Source organism: Eschrichtius robustus, chromosome 11 (genome assembly GCF_028021215.1).
Source record: "Eschrichtius robustus isolate mEscRob2 chromosome 11, mEscRob2.pri, whole genome shotgun sequence".
NCBI classification, from domain to species: domain Eukaryota; kingdom Metazoa; phylum Chordata; class Mammalia; order Artiodactyla; family Eschrichtiidae; genus Eschrichtius; species Eschrichtius robustus.
The window spans coordinates 14836652-14848103 of NC_090834.1; the positions used below are offsets into that span (position 1 = coordinate 14836652).

At 53.1% G+C, this 11452-nt stretch overlaps 1 protein-coding gene across 1 annotated transcript in view; it reads left to right on the top strand.

Moving 5' to 3' along the window:
• The window catches only part of TMPRSS13 (transmembrane serine protease 13), a 32040-nt gene extending 21680 nt beyond the window's left edge, over positions 1-10360 (top strand). Inside the window, 7 exon segments of the mRNA XM_068555150.1 lie at positions 772-815; positions 2392-2554; positions 3455-3627; positions 6333-6431; positions 7646-7788; positions 7933-8085; positions 8796-10360. Coding sequence (XP_068411251.1) covers positions 772-815; positions 2392-2554; positions 3455-3627; positions 6333-6431; positions 7646-7788; positions 7933-8085; positions 8796-8822 — 802 coding nt within the window. The 3' untranslated portion in view covers positions 8823-10360.
• Positions 10361-11452: the final 1092 nt, after the last annotated feature.

Here is an 11452-nt window from a genome sequence, read left to right on the forward strand (position 1 = left end):
ACCATAATTCAAAAAGAGACATGTACCACAAGGTTCATTGCAGCACTATTTACAATAGCCAGGACATGAAAGCACCCTAAGTGTCCAACAACAGATGAATGGATAAAGAAGATGTGGCACATATATAAATGGAATATTACTCAGCCATAAAAAGAAACAGAATTGAGTTATTTGTAGTGAGGTGGATGGACCTAGAGTCTGTCATACAGAGTGAAGTAAGTCAGAAAGAGAAAAACAAATACCATATGCTAACACATGTATACAGAATCTAAAAAAAAAAAGGTTCTGATGAACCTAGGGGCAGGACAGGAATAAAGACGCAGACATAGAGAATGGACTTGAGGACATGGGGAGGGGGAAGGGAAAGCTGGGACGAAGTGAGAGAATGCACTGACATATATACACTACCAAATGTAAAATAGATAGCTAGTGGGGAGCAGCTGCATTGCACGGGGAGATCAGTTCGGTGCTTTGTGACCACCTAGAGGGGTGGGATAGGGAGTGTGGGAGGGAGGTGCAAGAGGGAGGGGATGGGGGATATATGTATACATATAGCTGATTTAATTTGTTATACAGCAGAAACTAACACAACATTGTAAAGCAATTATACTCCAATAAAGATGGTGTAAAAAAAAAAAAAGAAAAGAAAAGAATCTCCATATTCTTGTGCAGAGGGGATGGGATGAGACTTAGCAGGAGCCAATCACGGAAGGCTTCCTGGAGGAGGCAGCTAATGTGCCCTTTTCTCATCTTTTGTGTTTCCTCCTGCAGGTCTGAATGCCCTTCCCAGCAATATGTGGCTCTCCAGTGTTCCCGTAAGAGGATGCCCTTTCTCCTGGATAGTAGCCTGTGTGGGGTGGGAGTCAGGGGGAAGAGGTGTGGGGTCCCTATGAGGGAGAGTGCCAGCCCTGGGTGTCCAAGCCAGGAAGAGGGGCTGGAGCAGCAGGCCTGCTTCTGGGCCAGGGTCTCTGTAAGGCACCTGGATGGACATTCTCAGGGTAGCATTTCCCCTTCTCCTGACTCTGCTTAGCCCAGCAACCTCGCCATTCAAGTCTCCTGGATTCTGGGCGGAGGGCAGAGGACTGGGAGAGCACGTCAGGGCCAGCTTAAAGCTCTGCTATCAATAGACATGGAACTAGATCCAGAGCCAACATTTACGGAGCACACTGGATGCCAAGGCACTGCTCCTATAGCTTTACAAACGTGATTACGTTTAATTCTCACGAGGCAGGTGCCATTATTGTCCACTTACTGAAAAGAGACTGAAAATTTTGCCTTACTTAAGGTCAGACCGCTGGTAGGTAAGGAGCTGGTATTGGACCTTGGGTCTGACCCCAAAGCCCAGACTGTTAACGGGTCCACGAGTGCTGTGTGCTCATGGTGACCAGGTGAGGTGCTCCCCTGAGCAGGCGGGCACAGTGCTGTGGATGGAGCCCCCTCGGACCACCGCTGGCTCTTCCCTCTCTCCTTCTTCAAAGAAAGAACACACATATGAACAAACTCTGTCCATGATTTCCGGGGGGAGGACTCACTCCAGAACATGTTTGGAAATGTCCGCTTGGGGTGCAGGGTCCCCAACAGCACGGAATGACCCAATGAGGAAACATGTGGGCACGAACTACCTGTGCATCACGGGAAGGGCTTTTCTCCTTTGTTTTCTTTTTTAAATTTTTTTAAATTAATTAATTTATTTATTTATGGCTGTGTTGGGTCTTCGTTTCTGTGCGAGGGCTTTCTCTAGTTGCGGCAAGCGGGGGCCACTCTTCATCACGGTGCGCGGGCCTCTCACTATCGCGGCCTCTCTTGTTGCGGAGCACAGGCTTCAGACGCGCAGGCTCAGTAATTGTGGCTCACGGGCCCAGCTGCTCCGCGGCATGTGGGATCTTCCCAGACCAGGGCTCGAACCCATGTCCCCTGCACTGGCAGGCAGACTCTCAACCACTGCGCCACCAGGGAAGCCCTCTCCTTTGTTTTGAAACGATCCCCATCACAGTGCTTACCAAGTCAGGGTCATGTTAGGCTTGGTCTGCGTTCCCGAGCTCCTGACAGCAGCCCTGGGATTCACCGCTGTGGTCCTAATGCCTGGCACAGTGCCCAAAGCATGAGGTATTTAGGAAACATTTATGGAAGAATGAATGAGTGGGAGGAAAGAGGATCTTTCCTAGGACCAAACTTCCCACTGGATGATCCCAGAAAGCTAACCCACCATGTGGGAGCTCTGTGTTGGCAGGAAGCAGCTGTGCCGCATCAGATTAAGTGAGCACAGCGGCCTCCAGGGGTGGGTGGTGCCCTCAGGATGCGGCTGCCTGAGCTTCCCTGGGCCTGGGAGCATGGTAGCAGCTCCAAGAAAAGCTGAGTTCATACTAGTTCATCTCTTCTGCTTCTCCCCAGACTGTGGACTGAGGGCCATGACCGGGCGGATCGTGGGAGGGGCGCTGGCCCCAGAGAGCAAGTGGCCTTGGCAAGTTAGTCTGCAGTATGCCGACACCCACATTTGCGGGGGCACGCTGATCGATGCCCAGTGGGTTCTCACCGCCGCCCACTGCTTCTTCATGTAAGTGCCCAAGGGGGCAGGGATGCGACACCGCTGAGGGTCGGGGACACCAGCAAGGGCTGAGGGCAGACTGACTTCTCTCTGTGGAGGAGGGCTTTGTTTGTAAGCCTGGACCCTGCGGGTTGGGCGGCACGTGTGTGGCGAGGACCATGATTTGCCGTTGGTATTTGGTCCTGGGGCTGTGAGTTGGGATTACTTGTTCTGAGCCAGTACAGAGTGAGGAAAATACCATTGGGGGCTCCAAGGGAGAGAGAGAGGCAGGTAGAAGGAAGGAATTGTGAGCCTGCCCTAAAGACCAGGGTGAAATAAAGAGGTTTGGGGCTTGTTGCTGCTTCCAGAAACTGGAAGTTAGAGGGGAGGAGCCCAAGACGTCAGGAATGCTGTCCCAGGAATTGAGGGATGGGGATTGTGGGAAGGGCAGTGCAGTCAGCTTCTGATGGTCACCAGCCAGGCCTGTCCTTCGAGCTGGTGGACAGGAAAGGGCTCGGAGACGAGGCCTCAGGGCCACTGCCTTCCCCAGTAGCGAGGCTTCAGTGGGTCACTTTGTCCTGTCAGAAGCTCCGTTTCTGCTGAGGATACTACCACTGAGATGTGTCCCACCCACCTTATTTGATCCTTGGTGGCGTCCAGAGGAGACAGTGGGGCCAGTGGTCCCAGAAGTCTTACTCATCCCCTCCCGTTTTCTATTGTAAGGTACAGAGCAGCCAGTTCAGAACGGTTTCTTGGAAGTAGGGGATTGTCCTAGATCCCTGGGCTAAGATAGAGAGCTCCCTCCAGAGGTCATTTCATCCATTCTCCTGCCTCCAGTGGTGCTCTGGCTGCGGCTCCCTGTGTGCAGCGGATGCTGCCAGAGGGCTCTGCCAGGTGGTAACTGGCCCATGCTCTCTGTGGCTCTGGCAGAAACCCGGAGAAGATCCTGGAGGGCTGGAAGGTGTACGCGGGCACCAACAACCTGCACCAGCTGCCCGAGGGAGCCTCCATTGCTCAGATCATTATCAACAGCAACTACACGGACAGCAAGGACGACTATGACATCGCCCTCATGCGGCTCTCCGAGCCCCTGACTCTGACCGGTGAGTGGATCCATGCCTGTCACACACACCCCCCCTGCTCATCCAGCAGCCCTGGGGCCCAGCCTTTACACTTGGCAGCATCCGCTGACCCATCCCAGGGTCCAGAGCTTCAGCGTGGTGGATGTCAAAGATTCTTAGAGATCATTTAGTGGAACACCTCTGTCTTACAGTTAGGGGAACTGAGACCCAGAGGTTGGAAACAAACTTGCCCCAGTGACACATCTGACATTGCAAATTGGTGACAGAGCCAGGGTTTGGATACTGGTCTTCATCAGGATAAACAGATCGAATTGTTTCACTGGTATATCGAGCACTTAACAGAGACCAGACACTGTGGTAGGCATTTTACATCTACAATTTCACTTACTCTTCACAACCCGTCCTGCGGAGCAGGTACTATTATTAGCTTCATTTTACATTTGAGGAGAGGAGCTTTAGAGAGAGAATTCCCCGAGGCCATGCAGTAATAAGTGGCAGCTCCAAGACCGGGTCCAGCTGGGTCTGGCTCCTAAGCTATGCTCTTCCCACGCTGCTCTCTGCTGGCAAATTGCCGACACCAAAGTTGGGAACACAAGAAAAGTACCTATACATCCAAACATCTAACTGCCGTGAGGTTGGAGCTGAGGACCAAATGGGGCTACAGGAAGGAAATGCTACTGAAGTTCTCAGGAGATCAGAGCTTTTCGTCATTACTTCATCCACCCATTTGTTCACGCATCAAATACTGTGTGTCTACTACATAGCGGCTCTGCAGTTCCATTGGAAAGAGAACAAAACGGATGACACACACAAACAGCCACTTAGAAGCTAGTGATGTGATGTCGGGGGCACCCCGGGGGGCCGTGGTGGCACAGATTTGGGCACCTAATCGGTCTTGGCAGGCTACAGAGGCTTCTGGAAGCCTTGGAGGGCTCTCTGGTTAGTCCAGCCCTTCTGGTGCTCTGGGCCTGTGAGCTGGCCTTTGCCGGCACATTAATTACAGAGGCGGTGTTGGTCCTGAGTCACGGCGGTTAGCTCATCACAGTGGTGTGGGGAGGAGAACCCCAGCCCCAACGCAGGACTGGGCTGGGCGGAGCCGGCCCAGAGCTGAGCCCAGCAGAAGCCAAGCCCACCGCCTGCCATGGGCGAGCCCTCTCTGCCCTTCTCCTGCCCCTCCTAGCCTCGTCTGTGGAGCCTGGAACGGTGAGATGGGGGTGTCGTGCTGCCCCTGCCCTGCCCCTCGTGCACACATAAAAGGGGGCAGGCAGTCTGAAGGACCAGGACAGGCCTTCCCAACCTTGTAAAACCCAGACTTCATTTGGCTAACCGTCCAGATCTTACCTGCCATCACCCCAAACCCCCTTAATATTATATGGAATTCCAAATATAATTAATTTGTAAAACTAAATTAAAGCTATTATAGCACTACCTATGCTTTTCAGACTGCAGCTGTCCCTCTCTAGACTCTGATAGCCTCTCGTACCCCATCCCACTCTCCTGGGAAGGAAGAATATCTCTAGGCTGAGACAGTCACAGCTTAGATTTATGTAGTCCTGTGGTCAGACCATGTGCGCTGATTTTCGGTTTAGAGATCAGGGCAGATTTTCTTAAACTGTCTGGTAGGCTGAGCACTTCGAAGTCACAGTACTAGCTGAGAAAACTTGTGAAGGCTCACTGATAAATTTAATTACCCCATAAAAAGAGTAGAATATATAATAGTGTTACATGTTTTTAAGACTGCATGTCTCAAAAATAGGCACAGACTATTTTAAGAAGTCATGTTTTGTGTTTTTGGTTAATAATTGATGCCATCCCTTCATTTATTTTTTGTTTGTTTACTCTCTAGCAGAGAAATGTGTTAGACTCCCAATTTACAGGGGAAAAATTTTACATTCATTCTCCCTCCCTCTCCCCCTCCCCTTCCTCCCCTCTCTCCCTCCCTCCCTTCCTTCCTTCTTTCTTTCCTTCCTTCCTATGAGCACTTTCTATGTGTCAGGCACTGTTTTAGGCACGGGAAGCTGCAGTAAGCATAACAATCGTGAACACTGCAAACGTTCTATCACCTGTTTTCTTCTTGCAAATTGGTTGATGCTCTAATCCACATGGGAACACTGGTCCTCAGAGGGAGCTTATGAACTGATGCACAACAGCACCTTCTATATGATTCTGAGTGTGGGAGCAAGGGAGCAGCCGTTTCGTGGCCTGTGCCTCTAGGGATGTGCTCTCCCCACTTGGAGAGGTTGTCTCACCCTGGAGGGAGAGGCTCGGGCCCTGGCCAACCAGGGGTGCCCTCCCCAGACCAGGCAGGACACACCCCTGAGACGTCATGGCAGTAATACCTGGGATTTAGCCTGCACTGCTGCTTGCTCTGAGGGTCAGGCGTGGAAGAGGCTCAGCCAGGGCAGCCACTCTTGAAGCAGAGAGACCCTCAGCCACCCAGTATCAGCTGGGCACAGGGGAGCTTCCAAGACATATGCATCTGCTCACATGTCACCCACTGAAAAATCAGAATGTCTGGGGGACTCTGACGGCACCCTGAAGGCTGGAGGGTCAAGATAAAGCGATTGAGTTTCTTGCCTGGTCAGTTCAAGGCCCTGAAAGATTCAGAAGCACTCTGGGGGGAAGGAGGAGGTCCTGGGACATTGGTACTCCTGTCCCTCCACACACCACCCCCCACAAAACCTCCAGCCGTGTCCCTTCACTGATGTGTTGAGGTCTTGTCACAGCACATGTCCACCCTGCCTGCCTCCCCATGCATGGACAGACCTTCAGCCTCAATGAGACCTGCTGGGTCACAGGCTTCGGCAAGACCAAGGAGACAGATGGTGAGAGGCAGATGCTAGAGTGTGTGTGTGTGTGTGTGTGTGTGTGTGTGTGTGTGTGTGTGTTTACATATGTGTCTATGTAGAGTGTGTGTGGGTGATATGTCAGGGTATAGGGATGAGGGTCTACCTAGATGAGGGTTTGGATATATAGATTCATGGGCCTTGGTGTGAATGTGTGTGTATATACACCTGTGTATACATCAAAGCAGTTGCTGTGACAGTGCCCCAGCCAAGAACACGAGGAAAACCCGTCTTTGAAAGACCTGGGTTCATTGCTCATTGCACCGAGGGAGAACTCACGCCAGGGAGAACCGCGGGGCGTCTCGACAAGAGGGTGTCAGAAAGGACTTATAGGATCCGGGTGCTTTGAAGGGGGTTCAAAGCAGCGAAGTCTTTCCCTAGATTGGTTGCTTGTAGGAAGCAGGGATAATCCTGTGAGTGGATATCTTAATCATCTCGTTTAGAAAGAGTTAATAGACTGAGTCTAAAGCTGTAGTGGGTGAAGAAGCAGCAGCTGTTCATCCTGGCTGGGACAGGGGGCTGTTTGGTCCTTTCGTGGTTTGACCTACCTTGTGTTTTGTCTGTGCGGAAACAAGGCTAGGAAGCGGTTTGGTTTTCCCTCACTTCATCATGATCACAGGGCGGCCGTGTCTGGTGTCCGGTCTGTAAGGTTATGTATACTGGGGCAGGAGGGCACAGCAGTCAGCTGGCCTTGCCACGAGAGTCGTGAGCTTGTGGCCGCCGCAGGTGTCAGGACCTGCTCGTGGGATGGAGCGGTGACTGGCCAAGAGCAGCCTCGTTTTGATCCTGGCCCTGTGACTGACTCGCTGGGTGACGGTGGGCAAGTCCTCCCTCAGCCCTAAATTTCTCCTTCTGTAAATGGATTCATCACACCTGCGCTCCTCAGAGCACGTGGTTACCAGAAACGATCTATCTGACGTTGCTTTGAATACCGAAAGGCACTGTGCAGCATGTAAGGCAGCCCGACAGGCCTGTGAGTTTGTCTGTGTACGTGCGTCTCTGTTACGTGTAGTGAGTTGTGTCTGGTGTGAGGGTGTACGCGCCCATACATCCTGGGCGGCCTACCATGGGAATGGTGCCCTCCACGCCCGGGAGGCTGCCCGTCTGGGGTGCGGGGTGGGCAGCTGCAAGGCCACAAAGCCGCCCGGAGTCTCACTCCCTTCCCGTCTTCTCTCTCCTCCCCTGCACTGAAGAGAGGACATCCCCCTTCCTCTGGGAGGTGCAGGTCAACCTCATCGACTACAAGAAGTGTAACAACGAGTTGGTCTACAACAGCTACCTCACCCCGAGGATGATGTGTGCGGGGGACCTGCAGGGAGGGAGAGACTCCTGCCAGGTGAGGCTGCTTCCGCGTGGGGCTCAGGCCCTGGGACCCCAAGGGAAGGGAGGAAGCCTGGGGTTTTGGGGTTGGAGGGAGAGTCAGGTGATGACCTGATGATCAGAGTCGTCAACCTGCTGATGCGCGTGCACTCCCCTGTAGGGAGACAGCGGGGGGCCCCTGGTCTGCGAGCAGAACCACCACTGGTATCTGGCAGGGGTCACCAGCTGGGGCGTGGGCTGTGGCCAGAGAAACAAACCCGGCGTGTACACCAAAGTGACGGAAGTCCTCCACTGGATATACAGCAAGATGGAGGTGAGAGCCCTGCAGCGTGTGTGCACCCAGCAGGCGGGGACTCCCAAAGGTGGGGTGCCTGGAAGAGGGCCTAGCCTTTCCCCAGGGTCTCGGTGAGGTCCCCTTGCCCCCTTGCCTTTCGGGGTGTTCAGAATGTGGAAATGACCAGGACAGGACCGGAGTCAAATGTTGGGCCGACCCCCGCTGCCTGTGCTTCTTCCGCCCCTTTTCCTCCTGCAAAACAGAGCTCAGAGGGTTGCAAAGTGGTGGGTCTAGGCTGGGTACCGGCCCCAGCATCACTGTCCTCTGCCCAGTGATGGCCGCGTCGTGAGCCCACACGCTGACAGGAGGAGGCCTCCCCTTCTTGGCAGGAGGTGGGTCTCCTGGGAAACTGGGCATCAGGAAACGGAGGTCTACCCCCCACCTCTGTGGACCCGGTCCAGCCCCTACCTTCCCTGGGCCTGCGTCCTAGCTGTAGAGCAGGGGTGCTGTGCCGGCCCTTCCCTTCTCTGCCCAGGCAGTGAGGGGTCAGGTGGGGATGAGAAGGCTTCTCTGGAAATCCAGCAGGGCGGGTCCTGTTCCCGTCTTTTCCCCTGGGCTGCCCCTCTTCTCTGAGGGGCAGTGCCCGGTGACAGCTGGGCTGAATTTTAGGCCCTGAGGCCCCACCTTCAGCTTTCTGTGTTCTAGACACACCCTGCCCGCCCTCACCCTGTTCTCCCTCTTCTCCTCAGAGTGAGACACGCTTCCAGAAAGCCTAAGTCTGGCTTCACCAAACGGCACTGGCTGCTGTAAAGACTCTGGCCAATGTGACCGGGCCACGGGCACCATCATCTGGGCTAAAGGCCACCAGACACCATCGTTACTGCCACCTCCACTGTCTGCTGCCTCTGTGAATACACATGTGTGTGTGCATGGGCACACGCGTGTGTCACTCCTTTCCCAAGGTCTTCAGAAACCAGGAGAGCTGTCAGCTCTTCTCACACGCCAGGCTGGAAATCACCTGAAGATAACCGTTTGGACACCATGGAGGTTCCCACAGGGGTGACCATAATGGATGGAGGAGGTGGAGCCCAGGGAAGGGCCTGGAAGGTCACATCAGGAATTCTTGCTTCTCTGACCCTGACTTGGAGACTAGCCCAGAATGGGCCGCCTCCCCCAGTGGCCCAGCCGTCACTGCCGTCAAGGGCCAGTAATAGGTTTCATGGAGTACCGGGACCATCCCTAGCGGGAAGATATTCCCGCTGACCTCCTGCGCGGCCTCTCCCCTCTCAGCCCTCCTGCTGGGGCCGCGCCGTGGCTGTCCCCGCTGACAACTCAGGACAGGGCTCGCTGTCCTCGTTTAGTCACAGGCTGTTGGAGGCAAATTTCATTTCATTTTATTTTTATATTCAAGAAATAGAAGTAGATGTATTTTTTAAAATTCTCCAAAAATCCCAGGAGCAAAAGAATCCAAAAGAAAAAAGAGTGGATATACGTACATATATAACTGAATTACCTTGCTGTACACCTGAAACTAACACAACATTGTAAATCAACGATCCTCCAATAAAAATTAAAAAAAAAAAATTCCAGGAGCCAAGAGAGCTAACATCAATCACCTCAGGAACTCAGAGGGACTCCTGGCAGCTGTGCCCCTCTGGAGTCCCACAGAATGCTCCTGCCCTCAAGGGGCCCTTTGAGATACTCAGGGAAGCAAATCCTCACTTGGGCTGGCGGGCAAATCCATCACAAACAGAACCACGACCGTTGCTGCATCCAAGGGCTGCAGGAGCATGAAGGAACCAATGCTGCTTCTCTGTTGGCCCTGGAGCCTGGGAAAATCCAGGTGGATGGGCATCCCTGGTACCCAGGGCTGTCCTGGGACTTTGGAATTTCTTCTCAGCTTTCTCCATCTTTCACCTTCTCAGAGACACAGTGTTGCCATGAAAACTGCCTTGGAGAGAAAGCTGGCTCTGTCCCCACGCCCTCCAAACAGCTTTTTGAAGGATCCGAGTTGCCCCTCCTGCAGGACATCAGTACGTCTAGCCCCGGCACCAGCTGAAGTCCTGGACCTTCCCCATCCTTTTCTCTGGGGCACCCGATCCTCCCGCAATCCCATTCTCCTACCATCTTTGGGCCTGTCTGGTAGTGCTATGACTCCCATCGGCAGGGTCCGAGCAGATCAGCCCAGCCCAGCCCAGGCAGGCGGCTGCTCGGGGGATAGACTGTTCTGGAAGAGCAGCTGGAGTTGGCTAGCATCACTGGGCAGGGTCTGAGGGGCCTGGTGACGTGTTATCACAGCTGGGTTTTTTGGGGGGACGGCAACATTCACATCCACAGCACCCCTAGCAGTGGTCTTCAGCAATAAAAGTTGTGTGACCTGAAAAATGTGTCACTGGATGTTTTCATGGTACCCTAGGTAGAAAACTGAGATTGTCCACCCAGGTGCCCAGACATCCTCAGTTTTTGTTCTTAGTTTTGGTTCCTCAGCTTTGGGTTCTGCTCATTTAATCACACATTCATTTATTTATTCATTCACCCACCATATGGGTGCCTGCTCTGTACCAGGAACTTGCACCAGGCCCAGGTGGTACAAAAACCACAATGGTCCTCAGGAAGTCATGGTCGTGACCCAGTGTGATAGAAGCTGTGATTCAGTGTGGACACCGTGCTTGGAACACAGCCGGTAGCTGCACCTAGAGAGGTCAGGTAAGGCTTCATAGATGAGGTGAGATTTGAAATGAGTCTTAATAGAGTAGATGAGTCTTCACCAAGCAGCTGGGGTGGGACAAGAGCAGGCCAGTGCCTGTTCTGTTTGCCTCCTTCCTCTTTCTCTGCCTCTGACTTTGCCAGCTCAGCAAAAGGCATGTTTACAAAGAAACCCCAATGCTTACTCAACTGTTTCCAAGAGAATTGGATGGGCGGTCCCACTGGCCTCTTCTGAAAGATCTAGCCCTTCTTGCTCTGCACTTACTTTTCCTGTGTTTAATATCAATATATTGACCTCACCCATTATGATCCCACGATGAATTCCGAGCACCCTCAACACACACGCGTGCCTCTAGCCATGAGCACAGGCTTCTCCAGGCCTGCCCCCATGGGCCTGGCCTTTGCACACCCCAAGATTGTTTAATCTCCCCTGTCAACACCAGGGGAAATCCTTCCTCCAGTTATTTTCTTGCTCTGTCTGCATGACAAAGCATGGGGAGGGGGCAGGTGCCAGGCTTACTATATTTAGCAGTAGGGGTAGCACAACTGCTGTCACAGATCCCCAAATTCCCCACAATCTCAGTGGCTTGACCCAATCCAAGTTCATTTCTCATCTACCTAACAGTCCTGGGAGGGTGTCTGGCCAATGGGAGGCTTTCTTCCAAATGATTTTTCAGGGGCTCAGATTCTTTCAGCCTAG